At 39.0% G+C, this 17,320-nt stretch overlaps 1 protein-coding gene and 1 pseudogene across 1 annotated transcript; one reads left to right on the top strand and one right to left on the bottom strand.

Annotated features, from left to right (window-relative positions):
* Window positions 1-26: 26 nt before the first annotated feature.
* Window positions 27-5,526, bottom strand: LOC104111931 (type IV inositol polyphosphate 5-phosphatase 3-like; annotated as a pseudogene).
* A 501-nt stretch (window positions 5,527-6,027) lies between these two features.
* LOC138905910 (uncharacterized) lies at window positions 6,028-6,477 on the top strand. The gene has a single exon (XM_070194424.1). The coding sequence runs from the start codon at window positions 6,028-6,030 to the stop codon at window positions 6,475-6,477; it is 450 nt and encodes a 149-aa protein (XP_070050525.1).
* Window positions 6,478-17,320: the final 10,843 nt, after the last annotated feature.

Below are 17,320 nucleotides of genomic sequence, written 5' to 3'. Positions count from 1 at the left end.
AAGAATCAAAGTTCTAACATATTTTTCCTATTCATGTGCACGCAAGTCAAAATAATTACCGAGGATCTAACAATGTGATTGTGACTTCATTGTTTGTACTGGCTGTCTGCGATCCTGATTTTGCTTTATCAAATAAGTTTCTTTCTTTGAAAAATCCTAGTTCTTTAGCTTTTGGCAGTAAACTCTCATTAGCCAACATCAGAATGACAGAAGACATGCTTGGTCTATCATCTGGACGTTGTTGGACGCATAATAAACCTACTAGGATTGACCTTAAAGCTTGAGATATATACATGGCAAGAATTAACCAGCTGCTCATCAATTAGTTCCAAGGACCTACCGCGTCCATGCCTGTTTGAGTTTAGATCACGTTGAACACTCAGAATCCGAACGAAGGAAAACTGGGACCAAACTGGAAAGGTCCATATCAGATTATCGAGATCACCGGAAAAGGGTCATACAAACTCGGGACAATGAGCGGTGAACAACTACCGAACAACTGGAACATAACTCACTTGAAGCGATATTACTGCTAAGGTACGACCCCGATAATTGTACAAGGGTTTGCCAAATTGAACAATGAGTTAGATCTACGAGGATAAGATTAGGTGCACCATATAGCAATCTATGAGGATAAGACAAGGTGCACCATATAGCATTAGAGCACCACTGAACCAGGGGCAGCCAGTGGATGAGATGGAAACATAAATTATTCCAGGATTTAAAATCTTTTCCTTCCCCATGCCTCCAAAAAACAATATCCTTTCCAAATAACCAGGATCAGTGAGACCTCTTTTCACTATTACGAGTTAAATTCTCCAGTACGTGGCTTTCTCTATCTTTTCAATAAGTTGTTCAATACGTTGCCTGAGTGGGATTACTGTAACACTGGGGTGTCGGGAATACTTCTATTCTGTTTAATTGTGTTCCAGCCACCGACTTTCCTATTCAATTTATAAAGAGAAGGAGAATTGCAACATCGACTAACATATTGTTTTCCTTGAGAACTCTCCCTAGAACTGTCCCCGATGAAAGTCACAAACAGAGAAAAACAAATGCAAATACACTTACTAAATCAAACTTGATGGAGGGGGAAAATCCATGGTTGATAAAAGAGAAAGAAATTTTGTAGATATAACAGAAATGTTTGCTTAATAGGCAAATACACTCACTCATGATCATGGATGCTCTTGGGAAGTCCGATCCTAGAGAATGCATTGAAATGTGTCCGTCGATGAATTTCATAGACTGAATCACTGTTTCTTTTGACTGCATCTGCCTCCTTCTCACCCGATGTTAGGTGAGTACCGGCAAAGCAAAAGAAAGTCTGATATATAGACATGCTCACAGATACTGATCCCTAAAGAGAAGAATAAAAGAAGAGTAATATACAATTTCCTGCTGGTCATTTCTTTGAAAAATTATTACTCCCTCCGTTTTAAGATCACAAGTTTCAAAAGTCTTATTTTGTAAAAGTTTTGTGAGGCCATGACATTTGTATGGTTATAAAAACTTCTCATTAAGGTAAAATGTATAAAATGAAGAGTTTAAAGTTGAATAATTTCCAAATTTAGAAATGTGTCATTTCTTTTGGAACAGACTAAAAAGGAAAGTACCTCATCTAATTTAAAACAGAGTGAACACTTATCAGGAAAAAAGGGAAAAAAAGGATAAAAGAGTTAGCAATGAAATGCAATAAAATACATGTATTTTTCCATTTAAGAAAATGAAATTCTGATGAGTTTTCAATAGCACTTACCATATTAGGATTAATGTATATAGTGTCATCAAAAAGCGTAAAAGCAAATTTGTAAAGCACATGAAATTATCCAAATTTTATTTTAAAGACGAGCATGCAGGGAAAACCTGCTAAGTACTGCAATTTTATCACAAAATTGAAAGTAAGGTCTGGATTATTTCTGTCCAGTGTAGTTTGTCACAAGTTGAATAAAGAGTTGATGTTCCTCTTTCCCTCCTTTAAGTTAGACCACATTTTTCTATTTCGTCCACCGAAAAGTTTGACCTATATCCTTAAAAGGTAAACTGAGTTATGCATGGAAAAACAAAGTTGTATTTGCAAAATTTATCCTATTTGAATGGTAAATACTGTATATATTGCTCACAAGGTTATAGGAAGTCCATCGCAATTCCAAAATATAGAATCACCGCTCAGCACACAGATAAATTATTAACAGCTGTTAAATTAGGGGTCAAGTGACCTTTATCTATCTGTTTGATAACTGCATGAAATGTAACGACTCGGTCCAACTATAGGATTTCATTTAAATTATATTTCCTATCTAAGATCATTTTGGTGCAAAGGAAACAAATAATGGAAGAAACTAGACATAGATTGTGCATAGGGCAGCATTATAATTTCAAAAATCTGCAGCAATTGCTGTTTATGCAATATAATATAATGCTAATGTCCTTCAAGGATTAATAAACGACCATCAATAACATCCATGACATTATGATTATCCTAAGCAGCTGTTGAAATTCTAATCCCTTGATCATTTAGATGTGCTTTTCCGTCTACTGACAACTTTGAAATGCAGTGCAACATATAGCAATAAGAACTGATAGGGATGTTTCTTGCACTTCCAACTATTAAAATTGCAGTCTGAATTATGTAATTTATTTCAAATAGCTTTCAAAAGCAATCCACCAAAAGCTGAAAGTTTTGAAGAACAAACCTTGTTACCTATGAAGCCCATTACACCAACACCAACTGTATCCACATTCAAATTCTGTATATGCTTTCGTAGGCTCCTACGAACCCATACGGTAAGATAAACTCCAACCATTTGCTTGCTCACAATCCTCACATAAGATGGTTTTCTTTTCCGATTTATCAAAGCTTCAAGGTCTAGTTCCGCGAGTAGAGTTGCATCTGATTGTGTTCTATTTGGACCATTAGCATTCAACTTAAAAGAACTGTAAGTTTTAAAAGATTTAGAAGCTTTGAATGATTTCATAGATTTAAAGGAACCAGGTCTTTCTGAAACATGCTGGCCCAAAAGATCCAATGGTCGCTCTGGCCAGCAAAGACCAATTCTCTCTGTCCCACCAAGTGTTTTTGTCAATTGTTTTGCAAACTGAACATTTGATTCTCCTGCTCCTTCTTCTTCATCCTCATCTAGTCTAAAGAAATATAGCCTGTCTAGCCTCTTTGGAGAAGAAAATTGCCATTCAAACTCCTCATTGATTTGGTTCAAACTCCAAGTTCTGTTCAAAACAGCTACATCATTTTTTCACAATGGTATCATCCCTGGATACTCGTCCATCCTTGATTTCAACAAAGTCACTGGACTCTTCATTTATTGGTAAAATTTACTCGCTACCACTGTCAGATTCAAAGGCGATTCTTCTTCTATATCAGGGGCGTCTTCAGATGGCTTAAACCTTGATGGTGAAGGAGGATCACTAAAGGATTTAAACTTATTCACTGGTGGGACTTTATTCATATTTTCGCGAATGATGTCCTCCCAAACTGAAATTGGGCAGCTATCTTCAGCACCAAAGATATTGCCAGCATTTAATGGTATAACTTCCTGAAATCTGTTTATGCAAACAAGGGTCTTTAATTTAATATAACATCAAATTAACAAATTAACTTCTGATGTCTGGATGATGCATGTGTGTACATGAGATTGGATTTTTACCATCTAAAGGGACATGCATCCTCAATGAAGTCGTGAACCTGACAGTAGGTAAAAGTTCAAATTTGGAGGAGAGGAAATTAGTTGCAGAACTGGACAGCAGATTTAACTTTTAATATCATTGCTAAAATATATGAACCGTGTGACCCGGTTTAGATCAAAAATTTAATAGCATCTCTTTAACATTCGACATTAACAGAGGGTTGTTACTACCTCCCCCCACCACCCCCAAGAAAGAAAAACAAGAAAGCAGTTGCTGGTGACATGCTAGTGCAAAAATCTTTCTGCTCGATTTTGCACTACATATGTTGTGTGAAGAGCAATGTACACCACTATTCATGCGTAAATTGAACTTCTGGACGTCACATACAAAGGAGATGCTTTCCCAATCACATAGATGTCAGCAAGCTCATTAACATCCAACCAGCTATCAAGTTCAAGATCTTCTGAAGGAAAATTTCCAGCAACATTCCACGTGCCAACGCATACCCCTGAAGCACCAAACTCAGTAATGTTACTGGCTAAACAAATATAATGGTGTACAGGACATACGGAAACAGTATTTTTGGATCAAAAATTCAAAGCAAATGATGCATACTTAATTTTTTTGTGTTAATATACTGTGCCCTGAATGTTTCTGACTTTCGTCTTCTTATCCTTGGAAGAGCATCTGAGATACAAAAGATCAGAAACAATATAAAAGTATAGAAATGAAAGTAGGATAGAAGTACTTAGATAAGAAAATAATGGTAACGTTCAAGATGACGTACCAAAGAACCCAGATTCATGAATAAAAAGCAATTCAAACAAGTTTAAACCCTGAGTATTTCCATGTATATGAGAATTCAAAAAACCATTACTTACGGTACTCTTCTATTTTCCATTTCCCTTAAACATCAAATTCAGAACAACTGTGGCTATAAGATCCTTTACAGGCTCTTAATTAGCACTCCCTCTGTCCCATATGTGAAATATTTACCATCTGCGGATCAAACAAAACTTTTTTCCCGGGAGTCTTAGTAGTCCAGTTGGTTGGATACCTTAACTTTCACCTTGTTGGTACGGATTCGATTCCCCATCTTGTAATTCCCTCCCCCATTTCCCCTTCTCCTCCCCTTGTATAAATATTTTTTTAGAAAAACTCTTTTTTACTAAAATTATTTCATATGCTTTTTACAAAATAGTGCCTATCAAAAAGTGAGACTTGCACATGTACATTTTACATTGAGAAGATTAAGAAATCCATGTCCCATTCTACGCTAAAAATCAATAAGGACTAAACCCCTTCCAACTAGAAAATCACCAAAACAAAAGGTGCTTATCGTACGAGCTGCACAAAAATCTACCAAAGCATAAAATGAGCATTTGGATAAAACTGAAACTAAATTGAGCTACAAACAAATCTAATACCGTTGATATCAACTTGGATGCCTTTGGCATCGTTCAACCGCGACTGCCTCGGCCACTCACAGAGTTCTACAACATAAAACCACACAGCATAATTAGCAAATCTAAGAATTCGACTTCTTACAAAAAGAAGAGATCAAATTGAACATAGTACAGCACAACAATAATACATATAAAAATTGCTTAAGAAGAAAAAGACGAAACTAACCTTGTTCGGTATCGGAACCGGAGCCGGAATCAGAGTCAGGGTCAGCACTATAATCGGAATCCTTAGCACTAATATTGAGCCATTTGCGCATCACCACTCGCGGCCAAAAAAGCTGTAGGCACGTGCAACCGAAGCACAATATTTCAGCCCAACTTCTCTGCAATTCCTCATCAGTGAATTAAGGAAACAAAAAAAAAGGGAAAAAATTAGGAAGCAATTCGTAATTACGTGAGTTTGATGTCGTTGCCTTGTGTTGAAGATAAAAATTCAATGATCAATTTTGATTCTTAGCTCACAGTCTCTCGCAGCAAACTAAGTAAGGAAGAAGAAGTTAGAAGGAATAAGAGGAAGGTTCTTGTCCATAGATCGTGTATCAAGTCAAAATATCAAAGGGAGACATGGAGCAATCTCAGCTTTTGGTTCACTATTTGATGGATCTATTACTATCCGTCCGATCAAAAGGTTAGACAGTTAGTGTAGAGCTAATAAAGACACAACCAACCACTAATTTTCATTGTACAAAATTAGCTGAGAGCATAGCTCAAATACTTTTTAGACACCTATACATAAAATTATTCTTATCCTTTTATACTACACTTGTATAAATACACAGTCATCAATCAATGAAAATACACAGAAAAATTCTCTCAATCATTTTTTCTCCTAACTTTTCTACATGGTATCAGAGCAGCACCTCTGAGAAGATCCTAATCGTTTTCTTTTTCAATTTCTCTTTGCTTTCATTCTCCAATGGTGTCCACATCTGAGGTCACTGATGTCACTTCTGGAAACACGGTCACCTCTGGAAATAATGGGAATGGTATGAAAGACTCAAGTCATCCCTACTTCCTCCACCCTTCTGATTCACCTGGAATGAACTTGGTGAACTCATCTTTTGATGGAAGAGGTTATGGAGGATGGCGCGGGTCCATTCTCATAGCTTTTTTTGCAAAAAATAAGATTGGCTTTATTGATGGAGCTTGTATTTCTCCTAGGCCAGAAACACCTGACTTCAAGTTGTGGAGCAGGTGTGATATGGTGATTTCTTGGCTACTTAACTCTCTGTCAAGAGAAATTGCTCATAGTGTGATTTACTCCAAGACCGCCAAGGACCTGTGGGATGATTTAGAGGACAGATTTGGTCAGTCAAATGGTGCAAAAATGTATCATTTACAGAAAGAATTGAGTGACCTGATTTAGGGTACTAGTGATATAGCAGGGTATTTTACTAAGATAAAAGGGTTATGGGATGAACTAGATACCTTGAACACTCATGTCAACTGTTCTTGTGCCTGTAACTACGGAGGAAAAGCCAAAATGGCTAAGTCATTTCAAGATGATAGGCTTATCAAATTCCTCATTGGTTGAATGATACTTATGCCTCTGTGAGAAGCAGCATCTTGATGTTATCCCCTTTGCCAATTATAGGACATGCTTACTCCATGTTGATGCAGGATGAGAAGCAGAGAGAAGTTTATGTCAACTCCCAATTCCTCGGTGATTCTTCATCCTTCCTAGCTACAAATCAGAACCCCCCAAGTCAGAAAATTGGAAATTCCGATTTCAAGGGAAAAAGGAACAATCTCAATTGCTCTTATTGCAAATAAACCTGGGCATTCAGTGGATAAATGCTACAGGACCAGTGGTTTTCCAGCAGACTTCAAATTCACCAAGTCAAAAAGGTTTCATGGACCTTCCAAAAGTAATGCATCTTATTCCGTGAGTGAAGCAGGGGAACAAAACGCAATAGCGGTTGAAGGAAACACTATGAACCATCAGCTCTCACAAGAACAGTTCACTCAACTTATTCAGCTTCTTCAACAAGTGAAAGTTGGACAACCATGGACTTCAGGTTAAGAAATCAATGTTAATGCTGTCAACTGTGATGGTAAAATACTCAAAAAACCAGTATCTCGTTTCACATACATTAAAGGTAGCTCCTGGATCTTATATTAAGGAGCATTTGAACACATGTCTTTTGATTCAACCATTTTTTTTGAACCTGACCTTATCCTGTTAATGCGATTCTTCCTAATTCATATAAAGTAAAGGTATATATTAGTGGAGATATATCCATTTATCCTAAAATCATTCTAAGAAATGTTCTTTGTGTGCCTTGTTTCAAATTCATTTTGATATCTGTTCAGAGATTGTGTCAGCAGAATAATTTTCTCCTAATCTTTTCTGCGATTGGATGTGTGTTGCAAGGCCCTTTAGTGAAGTGGCTCTCCTATCTTATGGAAATCAAAAAGGCAGGTCTTAGTTTCACTCTCTTCCGCTGAAGCAGAATATCGATCCATGAGAAGAGTCGTTGCTGAAATCACCTAGTTGACTCGATTACTCAAATATCTAGGATCATCTCCCTCTCTTCCGGTACCGATTCACTCTGATATCCAGGCCGCTATCCACATAGATCGGAACCCAGTTTTCCATGAGAGGACCAAACATGTGGAACTTGACTGCCACTTTATTCGGCAACAATTCCTCTCTGGTTTGATATCTCTTTCCTTTGTGCCATCTTCGTCTCAACTTGGTGATTTATTCACAAAACCCTTGTGTAGGCCATCACATCTCTCAATTCTCGGCAAGTTGGGGGTTGCTTCTCTCCCCTCCAACTTGAGGGGGAATGTTGAAGATAAAAATTTAATAATCAATTTTGATACTCAGCTCACAGTCTCTCGCAACAAACTAAGGAAGGAAGAAGAAGTTAGAAGGAATAAGACGAAGGTTCTGGTCGATTTGAACAAAGATACAATTGGTAAAGTACCAAGAACTAAAGACTTAGATCCTGTATCAAGTCAAAATATGTAAGGGACACGTGGAGCTATCTCAGCTTTTGGTTCACTATTTGATGGATCTATTACGGCCCGTCCGATCAAAATTTTATTGTACAAAATTAGTACATTAGGTGTATAGAATTATTTGTCTGATAGCATAGCTCAAATACCTCTTAGACACCTGTACATAGGATTATTCTTATCCTTTTATACTACACTTGTATAAATACACCGTCATCAATCAATGGAAATACACATAAAAATTCTCTCAATCATTTTTTCTCCTAACTTTTCTACACCATGAGCCGAGTTTCATATTTTTTTCTATTACTCTTTTAGGAGATTCAAAGGAAAAAGGCTATGGAGGAGAATAAGTGCTAGCGCCAAAAAAAGTAGAAGAGAATTAGTTGAAAAGTTTTAGTGAAAAGTTAGAAAAAAGAGCTTTGAATTGAAGAAGAAGAAAGAAGATAATTTAATGGGGCAATAAAATTAGTAAGGAAGGTTCGAGGAGATTAATTTGATGAAGAATACTTATGGCTCAAAATGGTTGTGACATAGAAATGGGATTTGATTAATAATTAACTCAAAATCATCAATGTCAGCGTAATATGTTAAAATCATAAGACTGTGACACGTGGCGGTAAAGCAGAAGTTTGTACTTATTTTGTTATATTAATCCATCAATTTCGGTTTATGTGAACTTAACCATTTCTAAATTTGAAAATTATTTATCTTTAACATCCAATTCTACCCTTATTGGTAAATTTTTATAACAACACAAATACTCTAGCATGTTTATAACCATAAGTTTCAAAAGAATTATAGCCATACAAATATTCTGACTTGTTTAGGACCAAAAATTCTAAAAGTTTTAATTTTTTTCTTAAACTCTGTACCTAGTCAAACAATTTCAAAAATATTGGGACGGAGGGAGTATAGTGGTCCATTCTAATTTGAGCTATCATTAGTTAAGTTATCAAGTTAATAAATTGAGCTATCACTAGTTAAGTTATCAAATAAAAATATTGATGATATCCCCTGTTTCTTTAGTAGTTTTGCTTTAGGCTTATCTTAGCACTTTTTAAATTTTGGACTTGTTTAATCACATATATTTTTTATTTGTGCTCTATAATACATCATACTGAAAATCATATTCCTCTATGACTAAATATCTAGTTAAGAATGGTAAAGGATTTTCAGAAGACCAAAATCTTATTGAAGCAATAAACAACCGCTAGATTTGTCAGTATGGACATTTATAACTGTGGGTAATTCAGAATATTCCAGTGAGTGACCTTTGATTTGTTCCTTTTATGCAATCCTCGGAATAGAGTTTTTATGATTCCAACAGCTCCATATGGTGATTTTTGACTTAGGAGCGTGTCCGGAAAATTATTTGAAAGCTCGTAGTTAAATTAGGCTTGAAATGGCTAAAATAAAAAATTTAAATTGGAAGTTTGATCGGGGAGTTGACCTTTTAATATCGGGGTCGGAATCTGATTTTGGAAATTTGGAATAGGTCTGTTATGTCATTTATGACTTGTGTGCAAAATTTGAGGTCAATCGGACATGATTTCTTATGTTTCGGCATCAAACCAAAAATATTTCTTCATCGATTCTTCAAGAACACGTGATATCAAATTAAGTAAATGAGCTTCAAATTCAATTTTTACTGAAGAATTATATTCGTATTGAAATTACGGAGCCATAGCAAAAAGAATCGTCGAATTCGGACATCGTATGAGAGAGTTATGCCCATTTCCGTGTCAGAAACGATATTCCGTCGCTACCAGCGCCCAAGGTAGCGTGGGGCGCTAGCCCTGGCGCTGGGAATTTTTGGGATACTGGAAAGGGTGTCACAAGCAGTGCCCCACGCCACCTGTGGCGCCACAGACGTAAAACCCCCATAAACGGGGAAGTTTGCCATTTTTTCTCTCTTTTTAGTTTGGGGAGCTCGATTTAGGCGATTTTTGGGCGATATTTACGGAAAAATATTGGGGCAAGTGTTATTTATCCTATATTGATTATATTTCATGATTCCATATTCATTTACATCATGAATCCGTGAATTTATGCAAGAAAAATCAAATTTTTATAAAATCTTCCAAAAATGTAAAATGAAGATTTGAAGGTCAATCTGATGTCGGAATTCGATAATTTTAGTATGGTTGGACTCGTAATTGTATGGGTTGTCGTATTTTATGAGTTCAGTCAGATTCCAAGATGTGGACCCCACTATCGAATTTTCGAGCGAAGTTGAATCTTTTTGTAAATTGTTAAATTATAAGCATTAGAGTAAATTGTGATTAATTTGCATGTCGTTTGAATAGATACGAATCGTTTGGCTTGAATTGAGGAGATATGAAGACGTATGGAGGTTGATACGCGTGGAATGGAATTTCTGGAGTATTGAACTGCTTGCTCGGTATTGGATTTGGCTTGTTCGAGGTAAGTAACATCTCTAATCTTGGAGCTGAGGGTATGAACCCTGATTATACGTGTTATGTGAATTGTTTGAAGGTGACGCGAATGCTAGGTGACGGGCGTGTGGGCGTGCACCGTAGAAATTGTGACGTAATTGGTTCCGTAGAATTGTGTTGTCAAATAATCTTGGCATTATCCATGTAGTTTTATGTGTTAAAGAAATTGAGCTGAGAATCATGTTAAAAATCATGCTAAGGCTATATGCCAGTATTATTGAAACCCATAGAAGTCATATTGATGTTGAATTATTTGTTAAAACTGAAATTTCATACTCAGTCATATTCCTTCATTTCATATCATATCTCAGTCTCTGTTATTATTTATTGATACACCATATTATCATTTTTGGGATAGTTTCATAACATTGTGAGTCCGAGAGACTGGAGAGAGTGATGACTGAGTGAGGCCGAGGGCCTGATTGTGAGGTTATTATTATGGGATCGGGCTGCACGCTGCAACATATTTTATTTACTTATGTCTGGATCTGGCTTATTATAGCGATTGGGCTGAAGGAGCCCCTTCAGAGTCTGCACCCCCACAATGAGCGTATATATATATATATATATATATATATATATATATATATATATATATATATATATATCTGGGATGGATCATCCCTGGGCATGGATCTTACCATAGATATATATATTGAGGGATGGATGTCACGGGCCCATTTTCTTACATTGGGTAGCGGCACCTGCTCGCCCGTGCGGCGCCCGCAGTTCCCCTCGTTGCGGGCCAGCCTTCCTATCCGTCCCAAGATTTCCCAAGCACGATCCTGTGCCTGTCGGTTGGGGGCTCGCCCCAACTTGTGCCGCCCGTAAGATGCCTAGGCCCTTGGCCATAGGCATGTCGTGGCGCTCGATCTTAGGATCACAATCCATGCGTGCCCTGGGGACTGGCTTAGGACATGCCTTGTCCTTAGCCCAAGACTGAGTATCGCTCCCGCGTGCACAGCCCAATCCTCAAGCTTACACTCGTCTAGTGCATCCGCGACTAGCTCGTGGCTCGCCCGAGTAAGGCAACCTTTAGTCCTTGGCCATTGTCATACGCCTATTTCGTGCCATGCCCATACATAGCCCTCTTGCAGCATGCTTTCATTCCGAAGTAGTGCAGTGTCGCCCACACCTGCACCTTTAGGCCAACGGACCCTTGCTTGCATGACTGAACCAAAGCCATGCTCACAAGTCGACACATGATGCTCCTATGACAGGTGCGTCAAGTATCCAATCGGCGTGGAGGTCTCTTTCCAACACTCGGCAGCCCGCGGGGCTGGCTGTTCCACGATAGCAGCCTCCACTGCCCTCTTTATGCCCAACGCAGGCCCTAAGGCGTTGCGCAGCCCATACGAGTTTCCAAACTCGCATGGATACCTTTGACACTCCCTTGAGTAATCTAGGCAGGCCCTTGGGGTTCGCCCCCAAGGCAGCTCGTTCTATGCGGCTCGGTGGCAGCACGCATGGGGGAGGCAGGTCGGAGCTTTCATCACCTATACCCCCCTTTATATGCTTAAAATTAAAAAGCCCAAGTTGCCCGAGTAGACTGCTCTACGTCAGACCATCAGAAGGCTCCTTTCTCACCAGTTCTTGGCCGAAATTACAACCCCAAGTTCTGGGTTGTAACAATGGATCTTCCCTGGGCATGGATCTTGCCCGAAGCATTTATATTGAGGGATGGATCTTCCCTGGGTATGGATCTTACTCGAATCATTTATATTGAGGGATGGATCTTCCCTGAGCATGGATCTTGCCCGAAGCATTTATATTGAGGGATGAATTTTTCCTAGGCATAGATCTTGCCTGAATCATTTATATTAAGGGATGGATCTTATCCGAATCATTGATATTTGGGGATGGATCTCCCCATCGGTTGGATTGGCCTTGTATAGTATTGAGTGACTAAATGTCAGTTATTATGTATATATATTGGGATGGATCTTCCCTGGGCTGGATTGCCCATATACAGTTATGAGTGATTGAGTACTCTAAGAGTGTGAGTACATGAGTTCATCACTGTGCTACATTGCATTAGATATGCATACTCGATATGCAAGCATAGAGAAGTATTTTTCCTCATGCCATCTGATAATGAAATTTCTTATCGGTTGTTAACGTTTTTGAGGAAAAAAAATCACAGATTTCATACTTACTCATATTTTTGGTGACTTTTGGCAAAAGATTTGAGTTTTACGGTTATACTTAAAAAGAAAATGTTTATTTTTCAGAATTGTATAAGAGCTGGGCATGTTATTCTTGAGTTATTACTTGTGCTGCTTTAAATTATATTGTTATGAACTGTTGTTGTTTATTGAAGTTGGACTCTGACCTTTGTTCCAGCTCGTCACTACTTTCAACCTAAATTTAGGTTTGTTACTTATTGAGTACATGGGGTCGGTTGTACTCATACTACACTTCTGCACCTTGCGTGCAAATATTGGATGTAGCACCTCTTTGACTTTTCAAAAGTTGATATATATAGGGTTTTAAATCGCCTTTCTCTTAATTTTTCATAGAACATGACCAGAGAATACCCAAAAACTTACCCTTAAGTTCTCTACAAGGGTTCCTAAGAAGATTAACATCTCGGGTATGAAATATAGAAGCGATAACATTAGAACGATCCCTACGACTTAAGTATCGCTATATTGCCTCTCTTTTTCTTTGTAATTTCAGTTTTGGAAGGTAATTCATAGTTAAGAAAATGCCTACTTTATGTATTTAAGCTTTTAAATGTCAATTAAGGTTGATAAATTCGTTTCCTAATAGTTAGAACTCACGGGACGGTGATCGAAAGCCGTGAGTTCGATTTATTTCACTTTTAGTGGACTATTTTGTAGTCCACTCATGTTGGCCTCTTGTGCTGATGTCTTATGAAGTTTTAGAGGATAAAAGGTGTGGAGAAACACCACATAATGTTGGAATGGTGGGCTGGTCGTTTGTGGTTATATCTTTTAGGTGTTTTGGCACTACTTTGGTTGTCGTTTTATGTATGAAGTGATTAGAGTGTGTGGGCTATTTTGTGGTATATTGTGATGGAGATAAGGTTGGAAAATGATGCATACATGTTGTTATTGTTGTGTTCTTGTTGTTGTTGGTATATAGTATTGGAGGAGGGCTTTGTTACAGGGGAGATGCTGCCCAAATTTACGTAAACGAGCTACTAGTTTAAGTTGCGGACTTAGCCTTTACTTAGCACTGATTTTGAATCTCATTATGCTGTGTTAGATTGAGTTGAGTTGTTTGAAGAATTGATTGGAAGGTATTAAGGACTCAACGAAGTTAAGGTATGTGGGATGACTACACGCCTTGAGAAAGTTTAGAGTGATTTGGGATTCATGGTGGACAGTGACTCGGTCTATGGGCTTAATTTGGAATATTGGTTGCTATACGGAGGAAGGTTGGATATAACATAAAGGAGTTACGTGATATGAAGAAGGATACAACAGGACTTTAGATTGGGATGTATTGTCGCACCTTTAATTGATGTCCATGAGGAGTGAACAGACTTGTACAAATGGTGAATACGCACAGGCTCAGGATGGGTTACTGATTTCGTAGTAATTGCACCCAGTGCAGTGGCATTGGATTATGTCGGCATGGAGTTTCCACGGGTGGGTTATCTCCTGTGAGCAAGTTAGCGATTGTGTGGTGTTGACGAAGCTCCTACGAAGAATTTCTACTGACTATTCAGGAAGAGGTCGAATAAGTGCATGTGGCTAGTGATTCAGAGTGGCCATGAAATGTTTAACAGAAAGGTTTCGAGAAATTTGGTGGGTTGATTGTGCAAGATTATGTTAATGGGGGATAAGGAATCTCGGTGGGTTCTAGAGTTATGCAATGGTTCTCTTGAAATGAGTTAAGTGAAAGGTTTCTATATAATGAAGTGGGTACCCTATTAGTGGTTCAAGAGTTATGATGAAATTTTTGTACTCTTGCGTAGTGGCACGTTAGGTGCAGTGAGCGGCATGGGAATTGGAAGTTGAGGATCAAAGTTGCGGTTCAGGGTTGGCAAGAATGTCACAAGCTCGAATGAGCAGGGAAAAATTCAGATGTTTAGAATAAGATGGTATTGTCCTTAGCGTTACCTGAGATCGGTGTCCTGTGTAAGAGGCTTTGTGTACTGATTTGCAGCTTCTTGATTTGCTTTACAGCATTAGTGTGACCGGTGGTATGGATGTGCAGACTTGTTACCTGGTGTGGAAGGTCGTGGAAGTGTATCCCACGGGAAGATTGTATAAGTGTGACATGTAGTCACTTGATTGATTAAAGATTTAAAATCAAGTATGGAGATTGTGGTACTATCGCTAATGTGAGAATTTATGCCTGAAGGGCGCTCGGTCCATTTGGTTGTGGAATGTGAAAGTTTGTTCCGGATTTGACAGTTGTTCTTATGTATCATGAATAGGTCATTGTGGGTCCTTGAGGGGATATTTAGCCAAGCATGGTATGATCAGAATCGATTTGAGGTCCACAGATGGATCTAAATGTGAATGTGGGCTCTATATCAGGCCGGATTTGCTCATCTCAGTATAGCGTTGTTTTTGGAGGGGTCTTCGGGCCTTGGATGTTATTTCTGTTGTCTGCCCTTCCGTGCAGTCTCTATTGTGCTATGTGGGTTATGAGACAGTTTGATTATTTACACTCGTATTGAGATCCCGTATAATTTGTGGTGTTATGTGAGCAGGCTGGCTCTCGAGATGCAGATCATATATCGTACCTTAATTGTGCTTGAGTTTTATAGCACATGACGCTACCCGTCTCCCCAGGATTTGTATTATGCACTTGGCGTGCTTATGATTGATATTCGGGCACTTCGTGAGTATAAGCGTTACGGCTCGATATGTGTTTTCTTTAGATTATTATGTGTAGATCGGGTGGCACGCCGCCACGGGTATATGGTTGGATAAGGTGGTACGCCGCCACGGGTATATGGTTGGATCGGGTGGCATGCCGCCACAGATATTTTGTGTGGATCAGGTGGCACGCCGCCACGGGTATATGGTTGGATCGGGTGGCACGCTGCCACGGATATATTATTTGGATCGGGTGGAACGACGCCATGGGTATCATGATTGGATCGGGTTGCACGCCGCAACGGTATGATGTGTGGATCGGGTTGCACGCCGCAACAGTGTGTTATTGAGTATTGTTTCCCACATCTATTATTGTGTGTTTTGCTTCCCATTTCCCGGGGAAGGTTCATAACATCTTTTCGGTTGTTTAAATTAGTTGCGTGGGTTGAGTAGATCTTTCCAGAGTTCGTTTCCTTATGTATCACATTCGAGTTTGTAGCTTGTTGGCATATTGTGGCATCCTATGAGGCTTTTGGCAGTGTCTGAAGTGGCTTATTGCCTGGGCAGCTTGTACTGGGTGAGACGAGATTATTGGACCTGGGATCAGTGCGATCAGATTTATATGAAGCATATTAAAGAGTAAAAATTATTATTCAGTCCATAATGAGGTAATGGTTCTTGTCGGGAGGAGAGACTCCATACATTGTGATTCGGCAGGTGGCTATGAGTTCTACACGTCTTCTCTGTCGTGGCAGTATTGCGAGAGTTAAAGCAAGGCTTAATTGGTCGTGAGGTACACTACGGGCTTCGGGTCAGTGGATATTTTAGCTGTTGTGCCTTGGAAAGATTGCCTTAGGCAAATGAGTTACGCGGTGCATGGTAAGAATTCAGTAAGGGTATACAATCATGTGTTGGTACATCATGTATTGATGGATACGGTGTTCGTATGTTAGAAACAGGCCTGTTAGAGAATTTCAGATGTTGGAATTTGGCTCTAAGGCTTATTTGACTAGATAAAAGGGAGGATTTTCAGGTTTGCTCGAGCAAATGTGCTCAACTGGGTTGTGGTAGCACGGGTAGGTGCACGAGGTGTTAAACGATAATTTCGAACAAACTACACAGCAGTTCTTAGTACGTTCGAGGACGAACGTATGTTTAAGTGGGAGAGAATGTAACGACTCGACCAGTCGTTTTGAGCTCTAACGCGTCGTTCGGCGATTTGAGGCCATGAGCAGCTTCACTTCGGGTATTATAACTTGTACACGTGGTCGAAATTGAATTTCGGGAAGTTCAGAGTTGATTTGGAAAGAGAATTCTAATTTCGGAAGCCTTAAGTTGGAGGAATTGACTAAAGTGTGATTTTTGAATAAACGACCTCAGAACTGGAATTTGAAGGTTCCAGCAGGTTCGTATGATGATATTGGACTTGGGCGTATGTCCGGATCGGGTTTTGGATGATCCGGGAGCGTTTCGGCGCTTATTGTAGAAGTTGACATTTTGGAAGAATTTCATATATTTGGGTTGAAGCGTATTTCAATGTTATCGATGTCCGTTTGTGATTTCGAGTCTGAGAATAGCTATGTATGGTGATTCTGGTATTGGCAACGCGTCCGGAAGTGGATTTAGAGGTCCGTAGGTCTTTTGGGGTCATTTGGCGGAAGTTAGAAATCTGAAGGTTTTTCAGAAGTTTGACTGGGAGTGGACTTTTTGATATCGGGGTTGGAATCCGATTGCAGGAGTTGGAGTAGGTCCGTAATGTCGAATGTGATTTGTGTGCAAAATTTGAGGTCAATCGGACGTGATTTGATGGGTTTCGGCATCGAATGTAGAAGTTTCAAGTTCTAAAGTTCATTAAGTTTGAATTGGGGTGCGATTCATGCTTTTGATGTTGTTTGATGTGATTTGAGACCTCGAGCAGGTCCGTGTTATGTTATGGGACTGGTTTGTGCGATTTGGACAGGTCTCGGGGGTCTCGGGTGTGTTTCGG

The sequence above is a fragment of the Nicotiana tomentosiformis genome, chromosome 2 (assembly GCF_000390325.3).
Source record: "Nicotiana tomentosiformis chromosome 2, ASM39032v3, whole genome shotgun sequence".
In the NCBI taxonomy this organism is placed as follows: domain Eukaryota; kingdom Viridiplantae; phylum Streptophyta; class Magnoliopsida; order Solanales; family Solanaceae; genus Nicotiana; species Nicotiana tomentosiformis.
The sequence above is the reverse complement of the archived record's forward strand: the minus strand, read 5'-3'. Positions and strand labels throughout refer to the sequence as shown.

Excerpts from the sequence above, each read along its gene's own strand:
- LOC138905910 (XM_070194424.1), top strand. The coding sequence starts at position 6,028 with ATGGTGTCCACATCTGAGGTCACTGATGTCACTTCTGGAAACACGGTC.